At 41.4% G+C, this 23,001-nt stretch overlaps 1 protein-coding gene across 1 annotated transcript in view; it reads left to right on the forward strand.

Moving 5' to 3' along the window:
- MYO16 (myosin XVI) overlaps positions 1 to 23,001 on the forward strand; it is a 425,887-nt gene that overhangs the window by 179,508 nt on the left and 223,378 nt on the right. The window contains exons 14-15 of the mRNA XM_081815515.1: positions 755 to 872; positions 12,947 to 13,094. Coding sequence (XP_081671641.1) covers positions 755 to 872; positions 12,947 to 13,094 — 266 coding nt within the window. The remainder of the gene's footprint in view (positions 1 to 754; positions 873 to 12,946; positions 13,095 to 23,001) is intronic.

Raw genomic sequence — 23,001 nt, forward strand, 5'->3', positions numbered from 1 at the left:
CCATGACTTGAAAGATACAGAAAAATACTTTGAACCTTCCAGATTTTCACTTTCTGGAGAATTGCTTGGTCATCATCATCATCACAGACACAATCGATTGTGATAAGAAATGGTGTTTTCTCCATAGTCAGGGTTTAAGGAAACATGTCAGGAAAGACTTTCAGATGCCAGGGTTGATCTGAAGATCTTTGTTAACAGCATCTTAAAGCCCTAACTCCCCCCTCTGAAAGAGAACACTGGTGGTGAGACCCACCGAGTAAAACAGTTTCATCTAGAGCTCTTATTCCTGTTCTGTGGGAGAGAACAGGAGAGAACATGTAGAGGCTTGGGGTTGAAAGAGTGTGTGTGTCAATCCCCATTCAAAAGAAGGTTAGAAGCAAATGTTTAAGTTCATTTGTTTGTTTCAAAAGAAATTCTCACTATCGCTTCCATTAAATTTAATTCCTTCCCTCCAAAACCACAAAAGCATTTCTGCTGTCCTATTAAGTCTAAAAGCCTAAATAATATGTGTTGAGTTGTTTATGTTTGTGTGAAGAGATAGCAGAGCCAAGGGAAATCCTCTGTGTATCATTATCTTATTAAGTTTGAGGCAGAGGATACTAGTAGTTTGCTGTTGAAGAAAGAGTGTAAAAATTCAATATGGTATCATACAAACAACAGAGAGCCTCTTAGATAAGGGGATATTTCTGTATCTTTGCTATTATTCCCTTTATTTTGAAAAATGAGCTTAGTAAATGTTTCCATGTTGCTACAGGTCATGTGCATCTTGGAAGCCTTTGGACATGCCAAGACAACGCTTAATGATCTGTCCAGTTGCTTCATAAAATATTTTGAACTTCAGTTCTGCGAGAGGAAAAAACACCTAACTGGAGGTAAGAATAAAATTAAGAAAGGCAGATCTCAGGAGCTACCAGGAGAGGGCAGAGGAACACCAAACGTGGCGGCAACAGGGACCATGCACATGGGTGCACATGAGATGCCAGGTTAGGAGTTCTAAAATTATTGTGAATTGAAAAATATTCAGAAATGTGAGGTGGACCTTTTCAAGATGATTATTGTATAAACTATATAATATGGAACCAAACCAAAAATAGCTGAAATGAATCCTAATTATTGAACAGAGAAATGACTCACATACTCAGTTAAAATGAATTATTACTTGAGTACATATAATTCCTTCATACAACAGACATTGAAATCTATTTTAAATAAAGCTGAGTCTATGTTTTTAAAATGATTGAATTAAAACAAATCAAAACAACAAATAACCACCCAACTAAAGCCAAACAGAACTATTTTTTTTTGTTTAAATATTTAATGTGTACTTTATGAAAAGCCCTTATTTAAAATTCAACTTATTTAGGGGCACCTGGGTGGCTCAGTCGGTTAAGCCTCTGACTCATTTCCGCTCAGGTCATGATCTCAGGGTCATGAGATTGAGCCCTGCTTCAGGTTCTTCTCAGTGGGGAGTCTGCTAGAGATTTTCTTTCTCTCTCTCTCCCTCTGCCTCTCCCCCTGCTCATGCTCTCTCCCTCCCTCTCTCTTTCTCTCTCAAATAAGTAAATAAGTCTTTAAAAAAATTAAAAAAAATTAAAATTCAACTAATTTAGAATTCACTTGTGATTTTACGTCTTTCTAATCAAAACAGATTATCCATGCAAATTAATCATCTGAACAGAATTGTAGGTGGGGGTGCCTAATGCACTTGGGAGAATCAAGTACTGTAGAAACTTTAATAACAGCCGTTAGCGCACAAATGATTGCTAAGTGTAATGATTTTAGACAGAGATCAATCTTATTTGATGTTTTCAAGTGCTCTTCAGGAAACAAAAGTTAGTTTTGACCCTAATTTAGATACAAAAAGCCTGTATTTTTGCAGTACGTGTTTGTCAAAATCCATTATTACTAAATGTAATCGGGTAAGAAAAAATGCATAAAAGGAGTCAGAGGAGATAATTTTCGATGTTGAAGTTAGCAGCTTAAATTCTGCAACAGGAAAGTTATGTTTTAAAAATCCCCGACTACGAGCTCTGTTGGAAGGTCCACTGTATCCTCCCTGATCACGAGGCCTTCCCAGCGACTTCCTGGTGAGGCCCCCATCCTCTCTCCCCCGCCGAGGGGGCGCTCCAGCAGCCGGAAGGTGCAGACCCCTCCGGCGCCCCTGACAGCCTCCACGGGACCTTTGCGGGGTTGTTCTAGAGAAGCTGCCTAACGCTCCACGTTTCCCAAGTCCACACAGGAAGCACCTGGTAACTGGTGACCGGGTTCCGATGCGCAGCGGAGTGACTGGATGGCACGGATTGTGCCCTGGCTCCCGTCAGCCTAGAAGAAAGACCCCATATGGGAATTCTGTCGAGTGCAGGAGCGTGTGAGACCCACTCTAACAAAACATCACAGGCTCGGTGGCTTGGAACAGAAGTCCGCATCAGCAGGACTGCGGTCTCTTGGATGTCTCCGGGGGGGAGTCCTTCCTTGCCTCTTGCAGCCTAGGTCAGGGGCTCCCTCGCCTTGGGGGTTCCCTGGCTGGTAGCTGTGGCACTCGGGTCTCTGCCTCACTTGTCACCGGTGCTGTCCCTGTGTCTCCCTCCTTATAAACACTGGTCACATCAGAGTAGGATCTGTCCTGCTGTCCCTGTGTTTCCCTCCTTATAAACACTGGTCACATCGGAGCAGGATCTGTCCTGCTCCAGTGTGACTTCATCTTGTCTAAAAAAAGTGTATTTTATGTTTTATTGGACACATACATGCTCATACTGTTGTGTGAAGTGTTAGCTCATCAGTGCATTGGACTGTCCTGGGTCCGAGGCCCACCCAGTGCACCTATGACCTTGATCAAACCATGTGGACTCTCTAAGGTTGATTTGTAGAATGGAAAGGTGAGACCACAGAGACCAGGCAGAACAGGTGAATGAAGTAGGATGTGCAGGATAGCGGGGACCATGCCAGTCTAGACGCACTCGCCCTATGGCGTGACCTCATCTTAACGTGAGTACATCTGCAGGTTCCCTGTTCTCAAACACAATCACGTCCCCAGGTCCTCGGGTTAGGACTTAGGCATACCGTTTGTGGGACACAGTCCAGCCCACCACAGAGAATAAGACTCTGTTGTGTTGTCTTGGCATCTCAAACAAGATGCACTGAGCACTAGAGGTGGCTACGGGCCAGTATGATACCTTTGATAATCTCATCTGATATCCAGGCTCCTTTTCTGAAAGAAAAACAAAAGAAATATGCACTTAACAAGTTTTAAAGAGAGCTGAGTTATTCAAATGGGTCCCCTGGAAAAGGCTTCTGAATTTTAAGTGTTCACTAAAATAGTAAACCAAACCTGAGTAAGGTTTTTACACCTCAAGCTAGGTCAAGTAAATGTAGGTTACAGGTTGATTTTGTACTTCATGGTAGTCTGGAGTTTCCCTTAAATTATCAACTTTTGTAAAATAGTGATGATGGGTCTTTTTGGACGGGGAGTATTCTCTTACTAATTTTAAGGTTGAGAGATGTTGCCTGTTTCCTTTATGGATACTGTTGCTCATACTTTTATAACTTAGTGCCAGATGCCCAATCAGGGATGTAGCCACAGATTATAATAGAAAGTATGAGGCTCAGTTTTATGAAACACCAGCTATAGAAAAGTAGGGAGTGTTTCTTATTTTGAAGAAAATTTAATTAATAAAGAACATTCTAGTCTGGCTTTCAGCCCACTATTTCCCCCCATTTGATTACTTATTTAACAATATAATTATTCTGAGTCCCATGGTGTATATGCCAGCAGCCTCGGGATGGAGTAACGTCCAGAACATCTTACCATCACCCCATAGGTGAGTTTATAGTGTACAGATAGTAGGAAAACTCTGCCAGTGATGATTTGTTTTCACTCATCCAGTACACTTGGGACTTTGCGGTAATTTGCAGGTGTGGTTGTCTGAATCCCTAATGATTTATATTTTTCGTCTAAGAGTGTAGGGAGGTTTTCAGGGTGTGAGGTTCAAGTGCACTTACGAAGTTAATGGCAAGGAGTATATTGGATGCCCTATTCCCAGTTCTTTCTCTTGTGATCAAGATCATATCTGGTCTTTTTAAGGTCCTTTAAAGTATAAGGTTGATATTCATTGTCGAATATGTGCAGTGTTTTGACATACGATAGAGTAGTATCCTTTCAGTCTTGTCCCCGGAGGGCCATTTTAATGTTTCTAAATCTTCAGATATACGTGATAGAGGCCTCCGCAGTCTTTGGGAAAATAGGTCAAAGCATTCTTCAGCAAGGGCGCTTGCCGCAGCACAGAGGGAGGGGCTCCCAGGCCGATCTCAGCGTGGACGCTGGTCAATGTCCCTTGCCGCCTTCTCCCAGCTAGAAAATTCAACACCAGCCCGGGCTCTCCTTTGCTCCTTTGAGCCTGTTTCACTCGATTGGAGAGAAACTACTTTTGAAGTTGAACATTTCTCAGGCCTACGGCGGAGGCTACGAACGGTTTGTTGCAGCTGCCCCTCACCCCGGAGGGGGCAGGCGGGGCTGTGACGGTGGGGGGGGGCCGGCGGTGCGTGCGCCGCCCCCCACCCCTGCGCTCGGCTCAGCGAGCTGCCGGTGGTGCGGCGAGACGCCCTGGTCGTCCCAGACCTCATTTGGCAACTAGACGTTCGAAACCAGAGCGTTCCACCGATCCAAGGTAAACCCCACTCCCCACCGGATACTTTGTTGCGTGGTAACGTTGTCTCCTCTTCTGGGACATTGACGACTGAAGAGGATGCTGGTCCGTGAACACTGATGGAAAGACTTTTGCAATTCACCACATCCCAGCAAACACGGGCTTTTAATGCTTTTCCTAACTGTTTGATTGTGGGGTTGTACACTCCTCATAATAACAAAATAAGCTGTGGTTTTGGAAAGTATCAGACTGTCTAATATGAGGACTATTAGCTAAAACTTCCAAACTTTGGAGGCTGCTCTCCTGAAGTCTTTGTAGACTAAAGGTGACTTTTTTAAAAAAAAATTTTGATTGTGTTATACTGAAATGAAGTCAGATTATTTTTCTGTTATGATTTCTTTTGAAATAAGCTTTTACATATTTCTAATGCTTTCTTCTGCATGGTTCGTATAAATTAATATTTTCTTTACAATATATTGTTTGGTTTCACTTTGATGTACTTCCCAGTTCCCCTTAAAGTCTACTTCTTCTCATTTTGCTGATCGTTCTAACCCTCTTCCCCTGTCCTGTCGTTGGTAATTTATATCCCTGCATAAACCAGTATGACTGTTTGCATGTTGGGATGTGTCCGGGCTGGGCTCTCCCAGGACTCACTGGTCTGTGGGCTCAGGTGAGTCACTGCAAGACAAGTCAGATATGCTGGCCCATTCCTGCCTCACCCCATTTCTTTTCTTTCTTTCTTTCTTTCTTTCTTTCTTTCTTTCTTTCTTTCTTTCTTTCTTTCTTTCTTTCTTTCTTTCTTTCTTTCCTTTCTTTCTTTCTTTCTTTCCTTTCTTTCTTTCCTTTCTTTCTTTCTTTCTTTCTTTCTTCCTTCCTTCCTTTCTTTTCTTTCTTTCTTTTTCTTTTCTTTCTTTCTTTCTTTCCTTAGCCAGTATATAGTACATAGTAAGTTTTTGTCGTAGTGTTCAATGATTCATCAGTTGCTTGTAACACCCAACATGTGTCCTCCTTAATACCCATCACCTGGCTACCCCATCCCCCCAACCCCTCCCTTCTGTAACCCTCAGTTTGTTTCCTGGAGTCCATAGTCTCTCATGGTGTGTCCCCCTCTCTGATTTACCCCCCTTCAGTTTTCCTTTCCTTCCCCTGTGGTCCTCCATGCTATTCCTTATGTTCCACATATGAGTGAAACTGTATGATAACTGTCTTTCTCTGCTTGACTTATTTCACTTAGCATAATCCCCTCCAGTTCCATCCATGTCGATGCAAATGGTGGGTATTCATCCTTTCTGATGGCTGAGTAATATCCCACTGTATATATGAACCACATCTTCTTTATCCATTCATCTGTTGAAGGGCATCTCGGCTCCTTCCACAGTTTGGCTATTGTGGACATTGTGGACATACCCCTTTTCTGACACCCCCCTTCGGTATTCCTGGCCATGTCTCTGGCCCCGGTGCTACTGCCCAGTGGTCTCTCATCCTGGACCCCTTGGGTGGCCCACCAGCCAGAATGTCCTCTGGTTTAATGAGCTGAGGACAGCCCTTCCTCTCTGGGCACTGGAGGCCCCCCACTGAGGTTCTGTGTTCCCATGTTTTCTGAATTTAGCCTTGTTTGGAACACCCTACCCTCCAAAAGACAAACCAAACCCACTTTGTGGTGTTTAGACTAGTATTTTTTTTCTAAGTCATTGCCTCATTTACATACATAAATGTTAATTAAGAAGATAGCATAGTCTGTAGCTCAGTGGAAATGGAAATCAGCCATTGCTGTCAGGCTATGATTATGCCTCAGTTATTCTCCTCTCAATCTACAGAGCCTTTTGCTGGCCTCATCAAAATGTCAAGCCCAGGACCAGCTCCCTGTTCTTTCAGACTACAGCCCTCACAGCCCACTGCACCCGAGTCCTCCCCGACCTCCCACTTCACCCCGCCCCACCCGCTCCACATTCTCCAGCCTCACTGGACTTTTTACGTTCCTTGGTATATGAGGCCAAGGCTTGGTTTTCCCTCTTGGCTGCCTGGAGGAGGCTTGCCTGCTCCTGGAATGGGCAGGCTGCTCTCACTGTACTGGGTTCAGTTCAGGTCACTTCTTCAGAGAAATTCCTCTTTCTTCCCCAAACCACTCTTTCTAAGGTGACTTCTGGATCCCAGCTCTGTTCACTCCAGATCTGTCTCCTTCCTTATTTCTTCCACAGCATTTGTCAAAATCTGAAAGTGTCCTTTTCATGATTTGTCAGGTCAGTTGCTGTCTGTGTCTCCTATTAGGATATAAGCCAGTTGGCGGTGCAGATCCAGTCTGCCAGCATAGAGTAGAGTGGGCACTCGCTAAGTATTTGTTGGATTGATGAGTCTAAGGAATGTATGTAAAGCGTCAATAAAATGAGGCAGCCATTCTTCATGTCAGGGAGGAAATTGTATAAAGCCATCATGAACTTGTTCATGTCCACAAAGAACACATATTATTGAGAGTGCAAGTAGATAAGGAAAGCTATCAATATTTAACTCAACTTTTTAAAAAAATTAGATCCAGTTCCTCTTCGTAACGACAGTTTGTGTATGGTAAGAATAGAACCATTTTCTGCCTCCTTAGTGCCCACTCTTTCCCCTGGGGATTGGTAAAGTGGAAGTGTGTGCAGAGGGAGGTGGGCACAGAGTCTGCATGTGGGAATTGAGACTACTTGGCTCCTGTCTTATCTGTACCCTAAAGATGCCCACGTCTATTTAAGCGGAAACTGAAATTTACTAACAATCAGAAATGTCTCCCAATAAATATGCCAAGGCTATGTTATATACTTGGGAAACTTAACCTTACAGTTAAGGCAGATGGGATGGAAAATCTATTAGGGCTTTTGCTTGTGTGTGGTTTTTGTTTGTTTGTTTTTTTTTAAACAAACCAGATGTCATCTTCCTCTTCATTATTAGCATCATCAATTATCCTTAGTATTGTACTCTCATTTGGACATTTTTTAAAAGCTTCAGAGTGCTTTAAATGATCTTGTCTCCTTTGAGGAGCAGCATCTTTTAGTGGTGATAAGCCAGTTGGGTTTCAACATGAAAAGGCTGACAATAGAATTTAAATGAGGCCAACATCTGAAAAGCCCCAGCTCAGAGCCTTATACACAGAAGGTGCGTTGAATGGTTGTCCCTTCCTCTTGGAGGCCAGAGGAAGCCTGGGACCTTTCTATCTCTTCACCCCCACATTAGTATGGGGACATAGAAGTTAAGAGGAATGTGGAAATTGTCAATGTCAGATTCAGGACCAGGAGCCACACTTGGGATCCTAGTTGAGGCACTTTTCCTCATACCACTCCTTGTGTTAATCTGGAATAATGAAGTCAAAGAAAATGCATAAGGGTGAAAGAGAGAATATTTGGATATATTAATTCAGCAACAGTGTGCTTTTAGGTGATTGCCAATTGAAGACATGATGGGGCTCCCTGGGAAGAGATCCTAACTGGTCATGATTTATAACTAGAAGGGTGGGGCAGGTGACCGTGAGTGCTGGAAGTTTCTGGAATTCAGTGGGAAGGGCAATGAGGGTAGGTATTTGTCTTTCTTGAAGGAGAGGAGATTTATTTCCTCCATTTTCTTTTATAATTTAAGAAAAATTAGTATAGCTCTGTAAAATACTTTTACTGCATATTATGTTCTATATAATCTGCAAGCATGTATGTCTTTACAGTGCCAAACTTTCTGAGCAACATATTCATATGTAGATTTCTGGAAAGATAGAGGATCACAGGTATATTTCTAGTCAGGGATATTACTGAAATAAAACATCTTTTAAAGCATTCGGGTCTTGAGAAGTCAAAAAAAAAAAAAAAAACCCAGCAAGAAGGTTTTTTCTGTGTGTGGACATTTACATGAATGAGTCAAATCTCCTTAACCCCATACCTATCATTTTCCTTCCTTTATTTCAGTGTCATTTCAGACACAACAAAAAGGCTGGTATTTTCTCCATTTGGAAGAATATTAGGGTCTCATAGAAATTTGAATTTTTGGTTGTTTTGTGTTTTCCTCTAGCTATAAAGCCCCTTTAAGATATATATATATATATATGTCTTTTTTTTTTTTTTTTTCAAAATCCTACTGATCAGAATCCTGCTAACCCACAGCAATTTTATTCACTGCGGGAGATGAGCTAACTGGGATGATTACTAATTACACTGTTTTTGAATTTAGATTAAAGGTACTGAAGTCACTCTATGATGTGGAATTGGATTAGTTTTGAATGCTACTCTAAACAAAGCTTGTACGTTGGCTGGGACAAATGGGCATCAGCCTCTTATCTGAATACAGAAGCAGGGTGGTCAGGAGACATCTGTTCAGCTCTCCATTCCCTCTTGATGCTTCTGTAGTTGACAACTAAAAAATAATGGGAAGGAACAATTATGGCAGTTTATTTCCTATGTGATTTTAGAAATATCCTTTCCAGCTAATATTATTACTACTACATGGAAAATGTTTTCAGCAAATAATTTGCTTAAGAAAGAAAAAAAGAGAGGAAAGAAAGTGTAGTAGTTAAGACCTCTCCTTGAAATTATCTCCTGATTTAACACTCAAGGAGAGATGGGAAAGAAACTACGCTACCCCATTCTGATTTTAGCATCACCTTTGGACAGCTAATTAAAGGGATATTTTGAAAGAGACTTTCTTTATGCACTTATGACAACTTTTCTAAAAGGTTTCTAAAAAAACAACTTTTCTAAGTAGGGAGTGTTAATTTTGAGGTCTTGGTTTTTTTTTTTTTTTTTTTTTTTCTTTTTTTGCACTAATAATCATGATGACAGGCTGGATTGACCACTTAATGAACTTTACCAGAGGGAGAGCCTGTATGAGTGGTTCCATTTGTTCAAGTAGATTTGCTCTGTAAAACCAAAACTAGGAGACCTCACATTTTTGCTTTTGGAGGCAGGACTCTAGAATAATTATCAGCAGACTCATTATGCAGGATGATGTTTCTAGTTCAAATGTAGGGTATAATTACATCCATTTGACTTCCTAAGAACTGCCTCCTTTTGATAAAAAAATATATATATATATTGACCTTGGATCCTTACTTTGGAGTGGGAAACTACAGTAATTCACAGTTGCATTTGAAATTGGAATGCTTAATTGTTTACTGGCTGTTCATAATGATAAGAATAAACCTAAATTCAAATAAAAAATACTCCAGAAAAACGAGAATTTTCAGCCCGCCAAACATGTAGCCATAAATGTTGATTGATAGTAATTTCTGTATTACCAGTCCTATCTCTGAAGCAAAATCAGGCTTGTGATTCCCATCCTATATCCTTTTGTCATTGTTCAGCTTCTGTGAAATAAAATGTCAACAACATGTCCTCATGACATGGGTTATTTTTGTTTGTATTTTTGTAATGTTTAAAGACAGAAACCCCAAATGATAGATATTACTCTCTACTGTACATGTGAGGTCACGACAAACCACAAGATGGCTAAACACTCTTCACGCTGGGCATGCACTACTTTATAAACACATCACCTGCCTTACTACTTAATTGGGATGTAAACCTTATTATCGAGGCATCTCTTTCATTATCTACTACCAGGCTATAAACCATGAGTTGGCTCCTTTTTTATGATTTCAGTATAGGTCTTGAAATTTTCCTAATATACCTTCTATATATTAAATTGCATCTGCATAAATTCAAGTCATGTTTGCCTTTCCTGCAGTGGGTTGCTGCCAGTGTTTGCAGCAGTGAGAGACTATTGTCTATGTTTTTGGTCTTTGTACAGTGTGGCTCTATACAATTCTGATCTGGTCGATAGCAATACTTGCTAGGGGGCCTACAGCAGAACACTTTATAATCAATGTATATGTATATATACCATAGCAATATGATTTGTGCTTTCAAATTGTAAGACAATAATGAAGAAAATTCTAAAACTTTTTTGGGTGCTTTTGTTATACCCAAGGACGTGTTTTGCGTCAGATTATATTGTGCACAAAAGTTCCATGTTTTCAGCATTGTACTGGAAGTCCTAGCTAATGCAGTAAGACAAGAAAAAAATATGTCTATATACAGATTGGGAAGAAAGAAGTAAAACTGTCTTTGTTCACAGATGACATGATTATCTCTGTAGAAATTTGGAAAGAATCACACCAACAAAAATCTCCTGGAACTAGTAAGCCAACAAGGTTGCAGGATACATGCTTAATATGCAAAAGTCAATTGCTTTCCTATATATCAGCAATGAACAATTGGAATTTGACATTAAAAACACAACATTATTTCCACTACCACCAAAAAATGAACTATGTAGGTATAAATCTAACAAAATATTTATAAGATCTTTATGAGGAAAACTATAAAACTCCAATAAAAAAATCAAAGAAGATCTAAATAGATGGAGAGATATTCAATGTTCATGGATAGGAAGGCTCAATATCGTTAAGACATCAGTTTTTCTCAATTTGATCTATAGGTTCAACACAATTCTAATAGAAATCCCAGCAAGTTACTTTGTGGATATGGACATAAAGTTTATATGGAGAGTTAAAAGATCCAGAATAACCAATGCAACATTTAAAGAGAAGAACAGAGTTGGAGGACTGGTGCTACCCAACTTCAAGACTTACTCTAAAGCTGCAGGAATCAAGACAGTGTGGTATTGGTGAAGAACAGACAAAATAGATCAATGGGACAGAATACAGAGCTCAGAAACAGACCCACATAAATGTAGTTAACTGGTCTTTAACAAAGGAACAAAAGTAATTCAATGGAGAAATGATAGGCATTTCAACAAGTTATGCTGGAACAGCAGGACATCCACATGCAAAAAAAAAAAAAAAAAGACTTTAAATGGATCAAAAATCTAAATGTAAAAACAAAACTGTAAAACTTTTTAAAAGATAATATTAGATAAATTGTTAGGTGACCTTACGTTTGGCAATGCCTTTTTAATACAACACTAAAAACACAATCCATGAAAGAAAGAATTGATAAGCTGGACTTCATTAAAGTTAAAAATGACTGTTCTGTGAAAGACACTGTTAGGAGAATGAAATGATGAGCTGCAGATAAGGAGAAAATATTGGCAAAAAAACACATCTGATAAAGGACTGTTAGCTAAAATGTGCAATGAACTCTTAGTACTCAGCAATAGGAAAACAAACAACCCACTTTAAAAAATGGTTAAAATATCTAGACACCTCACCAAAGAAGATACACAAATGGAAAATAAATAAGCATATGAAAAGATGCTCCACATTATAGGCCATCTAGGAAATGTGAGTTAAGACAAAAATGAAATACCACTGCAAACTTATTAGAATGTCTGAAATCCAAAACACTTACAACTCTAACTACTAGCTAATGGATGTGGATTGACAGGAACTCTGGTTAATTGCTGGTGGGGATGCAAAATGGTGCAGCCACTTTGGAAGACAGTTTGGTGGTATTTTACAAAGCTAAACATAGTCTTACCATACGATCTACGAATCACACTCCTTGGTATTTACCCAACTGAGTCGAAAACTTATGTCCACACATAATGTGGATACAAATGTTTATAGCAGCTTTATTCATAATTGCAAAAACTGTCAGCAACCAAGATGTCCTCTAATAGGTGAGTAGATAAATAAGTTATAGTACGTTCCTATGATGGACTAATATTCACTGATATAGGAAATGAGCTATCAAGCCATGAAAAGACAAAGACGACCCTTAAATATATATTCTTGAATGAAAGAACCTGAAACAATTACAACCTGAACAGTTTACGTACTGTATGATTCTAACGGTGCAACATTCTGGGAAAGGTAAATCTACAGAGACAGTGAAAAGAGCAGTGGGTGTCAGGGGTTAGGGAGGGAGGAAGGGAGAAATAGTGGAGCATGGGATTTCTAGGGCAATTAGACAACTCTGTATGATACTATGCTGGTGGATACGTGGTGTTATGAGTTTCTTAAAACCCATAGAGTGTACAACACAGAGCGAACACCAACATACACTTACAGACGTTAGTTAATAATGAAGTATCAATATTGGCTCAGCAGTTTTAACAAATTTACTACAGTAACGCAAGATGTTAATAAAGGGGAAACTGTCCGTTGGGGAGGAAAGAGGGTACAATGGGGCTCTCAGGATTTTCTGCTAAATTTTTCTGCAAACCTAAAAACTGCTCGAAACAATAAAGCCGATTGATATTTTTCAAAAGGTCTGTATTTGAAAACGGCTGCATTATTATCTCTTGCAATTAATTAGTTTGTGTAAATTTATGGAAATGAAACTAGTAGTGCCATTTAACAGGATCACATTTTTTTTTTCCTTAACCAGCCAGAATTTATACATATATGCTCGAGAAATCCAGACTTGTTTCACAACCTGTTGGCCAGAGCAATTTTCTCATTTTCTACTTGTTGATGGATGGGTTATCTGCTGAAGAAAAATACGGACTTCACCTTAATAATTTATGTGCGCACCGGTAAGTGACTGCATATTTTCTATGTAGTAATTCTGTCTTCAAGTTGTGATGGCATTTTAGCAGTCTTAAATTTTCTTCTTATTTTTCAGAGAAGAAGTGGTGAGTCAAAGAGAATAATTGGGCACTGTTAGGTTACAACCTTTGGGGTAACAGGATTGTAACAGTTTAATTGAATGTTGAGGTGTGCACATGTATTTGTGTGTTTGTATTAAGTTATGTTTCTGTTTTCCTAGTTTTCAGATCAGATTTAAATAATTAGTGTATGTATGAACTTTTATATTCCTTTGGGTATTTTGGATATAACATTAGTTATGCATTCCTAATCTTTGGTAGTCTTTTGAAATAATGGGAAATATTATTTGGCGATCATTATTCATTAGTAACAGATGAAATTGCATGATGGATGAAGACAAACCACACACATAAACTGGAGAGCTGGATTTTCTGCACCGGAGGCAGAAAGCATTTGCTAGAAGGCAGACTCATTGGTCATGGGATGGGATAGGAGTGAGGGAGACGTAAAGGTAGGGAGCCGAGGCATGTCTTCACATTGTGCGCATTTCCACCACCTGCCTGATCCGAGGCGTCTCCCCGTGAAGATTGGTCCAGATTTGGATCAGGATGAGAAGGAAACAGTGAGGAGGGTAAGCCCCATTCAGGAGAGAAGCAGGTGGGAGAAAGGAGCAAGAGAGCTCACTGGTAAATCCATGGCTGGGCAGAGGCACTGGGCTCAAAGCGATAGGGATTTATTTCAGATACCTGTTACCACCTGATTAGTAGTTTATTGGGTGTTTGTTATTGGATTCAAGAAGAATGGTGTGTGTTTTCATAATTGTTGAGAAATCTTGTGAGAAGAGTTAAAGAATGCTTGGAGAGGAAGGGCATGGCCTGAGGACCCCTCTTGAGGGTGAAGGTAGAGAAGTCTACGGGGCAGAGAAGCCAGTGTGAGAGCTGAGGGACTTTTGGGGGGCGATGGGGTCTCAAGGGCGCTGAGCTCCTGGGTTGGAGAGGCATGGGGTTGGAGAGGCATGGGGTTGGAGAGGCTTGGGGCAGCCTTTACCGTGGCGACTACCATGAGGTGTTCCTGACGGTGGGGCACAGGGGCCAGGCAAAGGGATGAGCTGTCCCTATTCTAACTCACGCCGCCAATATTAACCACTCATTGCACTTCTTTGAAGATATGATATCCAGGAGTAGAGGTACAATGTGTCATGTTGAAAGGGGAAGAGTAGTCAAGAGGTTAAGAACTCATCAAAATTGTGTTTTATTTAAAGTGAAAGACTTTGGTGGTTTACTGTGCTCCCAAACAACAGAAATTCCGAAGATAAAGAAAACACTAGTATTAGAGCATGGGAGCTCAGGTAAAAGTCGTAAAAAAAGAAAAGAAAAAATGGAAATATTAAGTTCCTAGGGCACTAGAAATGTTTTTATCAAATCCCCTCATTTTGTAAAGGAGGAAATCAAACCTAGAACCATAAAGGAGCTTGCGCCAAAGGGAATATGGGCCATAACAGCCGTGCTAAAAACCCATTCCCTGGAATTAGCTTTTGTTTTGCCACATTGAGCATCTCCAGTGGGAGACATTCTCCCTGGGAAGAAAAGCATCAGATTGGAAACCCCGGGTCATTTGTTCAGGAGTAGGCGCACGAGAAAAAAGTCCCATGGATTTCTGCGTTCCTAGTCTTGCTTACAAGCAAAAACTCAACGTTGATAGCAGATAATTGGTTTGGGGGGTGCATCTCTGTGTATTTGCACAGTGCACTTGGCATTTCCGACATAGACCACTGAAGAGTAAAGGACCATAATCTAATCTACCATGCAAAGAAACCGTCTAACTTCTGGGTTTGAGGTTTGGACCCGCCTCTCCAAGTGTGTGAGTGTGGGGGAGAAAACAAGCTTTTCTTTATTGAGGTCCAGTTTCAGCATTCATCTCTCTTTGCTAAAGAGAGTTTGGAATCACTCAGGCTGTTTAGAAAGTCAAACAGCCAGGGGTTGCTTTGTGAGAAGCTCCAACAGGAAAGAACTCAGCAAAATCATGAATCATTCAATTCCCTTGAACAAAGAGGTTATTTTATTAAAATGTATTGTAAACATCTAATGGGAACAAAACAACACTCCTCAATAAAAATACATACCACAACCCCAGATTCATAAAAATATCAATCAGAACATTTGTACAATGAGAATTCCACAGGCATAATGTTTTTTGATAATAAAACAAGCTGTTTTGCAAGTTACAGTGCATCATATAGCATACTATTTTCGTGGTTTGTGCTGTGTGGGTCTTCTCGCTTTTTACAGCGTGGTGGCAAGTATTTGTCTGATATATGAGTTGAGGCTGGGGTCTAATCTTTATCTGGTAATGATGTGCCTTAGGGACCATAATTTTTAAAATTGTTTGGCTTGTTTGCAGTCAGCAGTATAAATCTCAACTTGCTGACTTTCTGACTTTTCACAGATCAGTGGCCCTTCCAGGTTCCTCCTAAACATCAGCACTTGATAGGTCTGGGAAAAATCACTACGTGGACACATACTATTGTGAAGAGCACTGTTGCTACCATCACATCTACTTATCTGATTTTCTTTAAAAAGGCACCTGTGTATCTATTAAGTACACCATCTGAATATGCCTTTGCTTTTTCAGAGCTCATTCCACAGTGCAACTTGTGCTGAAATGTTGATGAGGTATGTTTAGTCTTAAGGCAAATGCTACAAAGAATTGCAAGCCTGCTTCCTCCAAATGCACCTTTTTTCCTCTTCATTATTAACAACCCATTACCTGCGTGAAACATGAAAAACACATGGAACAGTAACTGGGAGCTGGAGACCTACTCAGTATCCATCCTCTGTTCTTATATAATTGAATTCCAAGGAGAAGGAAACATTGCTGGAGCTGATGCTTTAGAATTAAAGCTACGGAAGTGTGTTTTTTTTTGTTTTTTTTTTTAAACTTTGACTCCGTTTTTGGAACTAAAAGTTTTCAGAGTCTCACATGAAAATTTATGGAGGTTTATTTCAGTGTTAAATGCACCTAAAAATACTTTCCTGCTTGTAAAATTGGAAGGATACCTAGAACAAGCAGATAGCACTCTGGCTTAACTATGGAACATAAATGGTACAGACATGAGTTCCTATAGCTGAATCTGCATGAAAACAATATTTATAACACTTTGCCTAAGGATCTTTCTGTACAGATTGTTAAAACAACAACAATGGTGACAAGGAAAACAAGTCTTAACATTTTAAGCAGTGGAAATAAGATTGCGTTCATCGAGAATTCCCACTAGATGGCGCACTCTTCACAGGGTCAGGAGCCCAGGGAAAAAAAAAAAAAAAAAAAAAAAAAGCTCCTCACTTAAGGTTTCTTTTTTATTTATGGTTCTTCCTATGATTTACTTCTTCTTTTCCTGGCTGTTTGTTTTTCAAGTTCTATTTCAAATTCCTTTGTACAGAATAAATATAGTCTGTGTTCGTGGGAATTGAGCTTTAATGAAAGTTAGAAATAGTCATTAATTGCTGATCTTCAACCTCATTTAAACAGCTTTTATGGGTTTAGTCCCAGAACAGCTGGACTCTGAAAAGCAAAGAAGTTATTCCTAATCTTCCTCCCTACTGATAGAGCGATGGAAATGATTGTGATGCTGCATAGTAACATTTTCAGAAAAGGTCTGATTTTGAATTATAAGCTGAAAGCAAGCAGTCGTTGACTCAGAGCGTGTGACCTGTTTCTAACCTTGCGTGTTAGTGAAAGGAAACTCTGACTCATCGAGTATTTGAACTTGTGATTCCTGCCTGGGAGTACACCTGTCGCAGTAGACGCTCTGACAATTAACTCTAAGTGAGAGTTTATTTTTTTTGCTAAGGATTTATTATGTACATTTGACTTCATCTGAGAAAGTCTCGCATAATTAAAAAATAGTTAAGGGTCAACTTAAATATTATTTGAGGATGAGTCTTCTGGGTTTTGTGATACATAAAAGATTTATTTGGCCACGTAGTTTAGGCAAGCAAATCTTGAAGGTGCTCCCAAGGCAAAATTTCAAGATAAGAAGAACCAAAATTGTTTTCTACCAGACTGTATTATTAGTTATATATTTTTTTAAAGATTTTATTTATTTATTTGAGAGAGAGAGTGAGCGCATGAGAGAGGGAACACAAGCAGGGGGAGAGGAAGAAGCAGACTCACCACCTAGCAGGGAGCCCGATGCGGGGCTCGATCTCAAGACCCTGGGATCATGACCTGAGCCGAAGGCAGATGCTTAATGACTGAGCCACCCAAGCGTCCCTATTATTAGTTATCTAAATAATATTCACAACTGTAGTACATACAGCTTAAGGAGCAGCCCCCGTCAGGTTCTAGACCTTGTCCTTGTGTCATCTTCCTTGTCTCTTTGAGTCCTCACCTGTAACTGAGCGGAGGGTGCAGGACCCCATCCACATTGGACAGACCAGGCCATGAAGACAGAGAGGTCAACCAGGTGTCAGATTTGAGTCCAAGTCCTACTGACTTTTAGCTTTAACCCTGTATTGTGTCCACAACAATGTTGCCTATAAATTGACAACCACTGCCTTTGTAACTTTGTGTCAAGGACATTTTTAAGGAAAATGAAAGTGAAAGCACAAGGTCAGTGTTTGTGTACTTTTTTTTTTTTTTAATTTAAAATTAGTTAAAACTAACTTAGGGCATTGTAGACCTTGTCACCTCTACCAGAGAAAACAATTCTGGGTTGCTTCTTTATCAAGTAGCATAATTAAAATTTTAAGCCATAAGAGATGGCATTATCCTAGCTGAAGGTTATAATATTGGAAATATAGAAAGGGTTGGGTCACCTCTGTGAATGGTCAGGCGAATTCCACTTGTGGAAAGCCAACAGCGAGGAGTCAGGGGCAGGGGTTTCTTCCTTCTTTTTATTCTTGAGCGATGTGTACCCAGAAGAGGAGAGAGAGGGGGAAAAAACACGCACACACAGATATCAGGCACCGTGCTCTACCTCTTTAGTCTTCAGAACCCTACGGGGAGTTATGAATATTCTAAATTGTTTTTATAATAAGTCTGAAGCACAGAAATGTAACTTAAGGACATTTAGCTGGTAAGTGTAGTAAATGAAAGAGACAGATTCCAAACCCAGGTATGTGTGGCCTCAGATTTGCTGTTCATTAGAACTCTTTGCAAGTGTCATATACCCAACACTAACACATTTAAGAAAGGAAGAAGAAAAGAAAAAGAGGGAGATTGAGAGGATCGCATAACTCACTGGAAAATAAGAAGTGGTATTCCCACACGCATAACTAGATCGTCTCTCAGTCTCTGCCTCCCTCTCTCTCTCTCACATCTGTTTTATTTGCATGTGTTTTGGAACATGGAGAAAAATGTGACACACACAGCCCTCACCTTCCATGTTTTAGGAACCCTGGGGAGGAAGCCGGAGTTCCTATTTTCTGTCTCCTAGGGGCCACCTTGGCAGCCCGGCTCAGGTCTCAGGCTGACCCGAGCCCCGGAGTCAAGGGGAAAGGGTGGACGATAGGAGCTGTTTAACCGCAGAGGCGGACAGGGAAGCTGGGCACCAATAAGCAGCCGCAGGAAGCCCATGATGCTTCAGCTGCCAGGCTGGTCCCCTGCCGCCCAGAGGAGTGTCAGCCCCTGCGTCAGGACACAGGTGTCAGGAACCCGGGCAGCAGGCCCAGCTCTGCCCCCGCTGAGTGACTGTGGTCCAGCTTACCCTGTGGATTTTCTAGCTGGCAGTTCCAAATAGCTACCCATATGCGAGACCATTGATTATGCAAACATATTTCGGAAGGCCTGCAAATAAAAACTGTAAGGCATTGCCATATAATTTCTGTTTTATGTGTATTTCCCCCAAAATATTTTTGGGGGTTAAAGGTTAAAACAACACTATGAGGGGCGCCCGGGTGGCTCAGTTGGTTGAGCATCGGACTCTTGGTTTCCACTTGGGTCATGATCTCGTGGTTGAGGGATCAAGCCCCGTGTTGGTGTCTGGGCTCAGTGTGGAGTCTGCTTGAGGTTCTCTTTCTCCCTCTCCCTCTGCCCCTGCCCCCTGCTTGCGCTCGCTCTCTAAAATAAAATAAATAAATAAAATCTTAAAAAAAACCCAACATTATGATCCACCCAATCCACAATATTATTAAGTAGTTTGTGTATGAGAATTTTGATGTCTGAATATACCTCAAAAGTTCAGATTTCTACTTTAAGTCAGTGATGTGCGTTACATGGTGGGCATCTGTTGTTTCTGTGGATGGTACCCTTATGGTTACCATTGTGATACTTCCAAAATTAATAAAAGCCATCACTGACTGAACACCTGCCACAGATTTTTCTCTTTGTTCCGGATAATTGTGGAAGGTTATAACTGATCTCCCCATGTTGCGGAAGGGGTGCCTGAGAGCTGTGGGTACTTGGTTAACCAGCGTGGGGTGGAGGTGATGTTTGAACTCTGACCTGTTCAGTTCTCCATTACTTAAATCAACAGTTTTGAAATTATGCCATACCTGAATTTGCATCACAGTTAACATTTAGTGCCTCTACGAGAGTGAGAAAACCATTCGCTAAATTCAACTTTGTAATTCCTTTTTCTTCCGCAGATTTTTGAAACTAATAGCATGGTCAAAATTTTGAGGGTGCATTCACACGTATAAGCAAACATGCGTACCTCTATGGACAGGCACGAAGACCAACAAGAAACTACTTTTAAGACTGTATTATGTGGTCCACTGACATTAAGTCCCAGACACTGTGATCAGTAATTGCTTGTATTATTTCATTTAATTCTTTTAGCAATTCTGTGATACAGATATTAATATTGTTCCTTTTTTTTCGATGAGCGCACTGAGCTCTGCAGGACACGTAACTGCCCAGGGCTGAGCGGGAAGGAAATGGGGACACAGTGATTTCAAACCTGCTGGTCTGTCTCCAGAACCCAAGCACTCAACCGCTTGCCACTGATCACTGTTTGTCCATTTGGGAAGAGCGATAGCCAGCCTTAGCGCTTAGAAACTGACAGTCTTTTCTGACATATAAACATTAATTTCACTGTCTGCACCCTCATGATTTGAAGAAAACAGATGAAAACATACCTTTTCTCAGCATAACCAGCCTCTTACACTCTTTTCAGAGTTTTGTTTCTGTTCCTTGAAATTCCAGTTGGATCGTGTTCACTTTCCCAGTCACCGGTGCAAAAAGAAGGTATCCTGATCCGCAAATATTCTCACATCTTTGTTCTTTATTTGATTTTTTAAATTTATTTTTGAGAGAGAGAGAGAGAGGGTGTGCCCGGGGGGTCAGGAGAAAGCAGGGGGGAGAGGGAGAGAGAGAATCCCCAGTGGGCTCCATGCCCAGTGCAGAGTCTGACGCGGGGCTTACTCTCATGACCCTGAGATCATGACCTGAGCCGAAATCAAGAGTTGGATGCTTGACTGACTGAGCCACTCGGGCACCCCTCATCTTTGTTCTTTAAATGCAACACCATGTGCTGACCATTTTGATATCCTTTCTCTTCCCCGGCCAGGCCTGGCCTCCGCCTGTCCTGTCTGCACAGATGCTTATTTGCCTGCCCCTTCAATCTCACTCTTTACACTCATGTCAGATGAATATTTGGTAAATACTAATTTAACTATGAAACCACCTAGCTCAGAAATATTTCATGAATATTGCTTTTCTGTCATATCAAATAAAGTCTTCTCGATGATACAAGGAAACAGAGCTGGTGAGGCTGGAAGGAATTTGAAGGAAGAGATTGTCAACATGTTCTTTGAGATTCTCTCTACTCTTGTCTCAGAGTGGAGTTGAATATCAGTCAAGGGAAAATTTAGTTTTATGCTGAGTGAAGAAATAAACAGTCAGTTGACATTAGATGATTAGTCACCCTGTTTATCTTTCAGTTAGAAAAAGGAAATCCACTCTCGTATTAGGAGAGTTAAGTGCTCTGTGTCTCACTTTCCTAGTCAGTAAATTAGTTGTAAAAATTTGTAGTATAGAGCTTCAGTCGAGTCTTTATAGCCCCCAAATACAAAATGTTCTGAAAACCAAAACTTTATTTATGACTCATGTGCTAGTGGAAAGACTGACAACCTGAACTCATTTGAAGCAGAATCTAAATGTGAATTGATATGGGTGTATTTATAATCTTTATATAGTTCTCATTTGTTGAGAATATTCATATGGCTTTTCCCAGAATTAAAGTATTTGATGAAAGCATACTGCCAACCTTGCTGGGAATATAAACACTACAGTAACTTACAAAAGGAAAACAATGTGAATAGTAGAACATACTGTGTCCAGCAGTTTAGGATAAAGAGTTGTGGCTGGTGTTATCTGGTTTGTGATGTGAAACTATGGCAGTCATTGTTTCTCACTCAAGTGAAGACTCAGCCTCCCCAGGACTGCCAAGCAAACACTCACTGGAAAATGACCTCCCCACCTGCCTTAGTGTCTGACGCCCAGGAGCCTCCTTCCCTCTCAGCCTCTCTTTGTCTCCCTCCTCTCTGTCTCTCTCCATGTAGCATTATTTCCCCCTTATAAGTAACAGTGATTTTATTGCATTCTAAACCATGAAGAACTGGATCAAGATGGCAGACGGGCATGGGCTTAGAGGACCAGCACTCTGCCAGCGGTGGTGATGTCCTCTGTAGAGGGAGGCGTGACTCCGGCCGACTGACGAAGCCTGTGGAGAAGGGCCACAGGGCACGCTCAAGTGTTTGCTTGGTGACTCCCTGTTATTTTAGAGGGACTCATTCACAGTTCCATGTGAGAGACAGAGAGAATCTGTTTCCTTCTTTTCAGACCTACCACACTCAGGTGAGGGCTGCTTCCCGTCCACCATGGCTGTCAGGCTAATACAGTGGGTGTCATGTCTTTGCTCGCATCCCTGCTTGTCATTGTCATCTGCTGTTGGCACCTGGCAGTCCCACACTGGCCTTCCCCTGGGTCAGAGGTGGAGTGACCATTTCCATGTGACAGGTGGAACGGCCTGGGTGAGCCGTCCCCACCATCCCCACCCGCGCCTGCTCCGGCCTGGCTTCCTCCCCTTACTGAGTCAGTGACCATGCCACGTAAAGAACTCTCTCAGCGGTGCTTTCCACATGCTCCCTCCCCAGTGGTCTTCCAGTCTCCCTTTGTAGTTCACAGGAAGCATTGGACAGACACAGCCCAGCGGAAGATAAGATGCGGTTCCTTGTCCGGCTGATAGAACCGCATTGCCGAAATCAATACACACGAATAACTCTTAGCAAAATCACACGCCGACGTGGCCTCTAAAGTCCAGTCCTGCTCCTGCTGACATGTAGGGGGATTGTGTCCTCGCAATGGGGTGACTGTGTTTTGTGCTTGGTAGATATTCAATGATAAAGGCATGTGAGCTGCTGCAAGCACCCAGCTTCTACCGGACGCCCCTCTCCCTGCCTCGGTAGTTTGGGGGAGTCGTGCAGGCTGTCTGTGCTCCCCGTGCTCTCCTGTGAAGGGAGCCAGCCTCAGCGCAGTGGTGCATGTGGTCCTTTGGGGGGGCTCCTGTGGGAGCCCGCAGAGCAGGGCCAGGCCTCATGGGTGCGCCGGATGGACCGGACGGACCCGTTACATTGTTACTGTTATTATAGAAGGCTCTTTTCCACCGAGGCCATGTGTGAGTAACTGAAGTAGTCATTGCTTTGCAAGAGATTATGAGTTGGCATGAGAGCTTTAGCTCCCCTAGAAGAACTGGGACCTTGGGAAGTCTTCCCCCGTGTGTGTGACCTGAATTTCTGTCGTGCGTCAAGTCCTTCACTCTGACTTACTGCAGTTGTGAAGTTTAGTTGCATCTTTTGATGACAATCAGCACAGCCTTTTGAAGAAGCGAGGGTGACGGAGAGCAGGTGTGTTGGGGGGTGGGCGCAGGGGCCTGGCCTTCCCACCAGCCAC

This window comes from Leptonychotes weddellii, chromosome 3 (genome assembly GCF_054177405.1).
Source record: "Leptonychotes weddellii isolate Sample4059 chromosome 3, ASM5417740v2, whole genome shotgun sequence".
Lineage (NCBI taxonomy): Eukaryota > Metazoa > Chordata > Mammalia > Carnivora > Phocidae > Leptonychotes > Leptonychotes weddellii.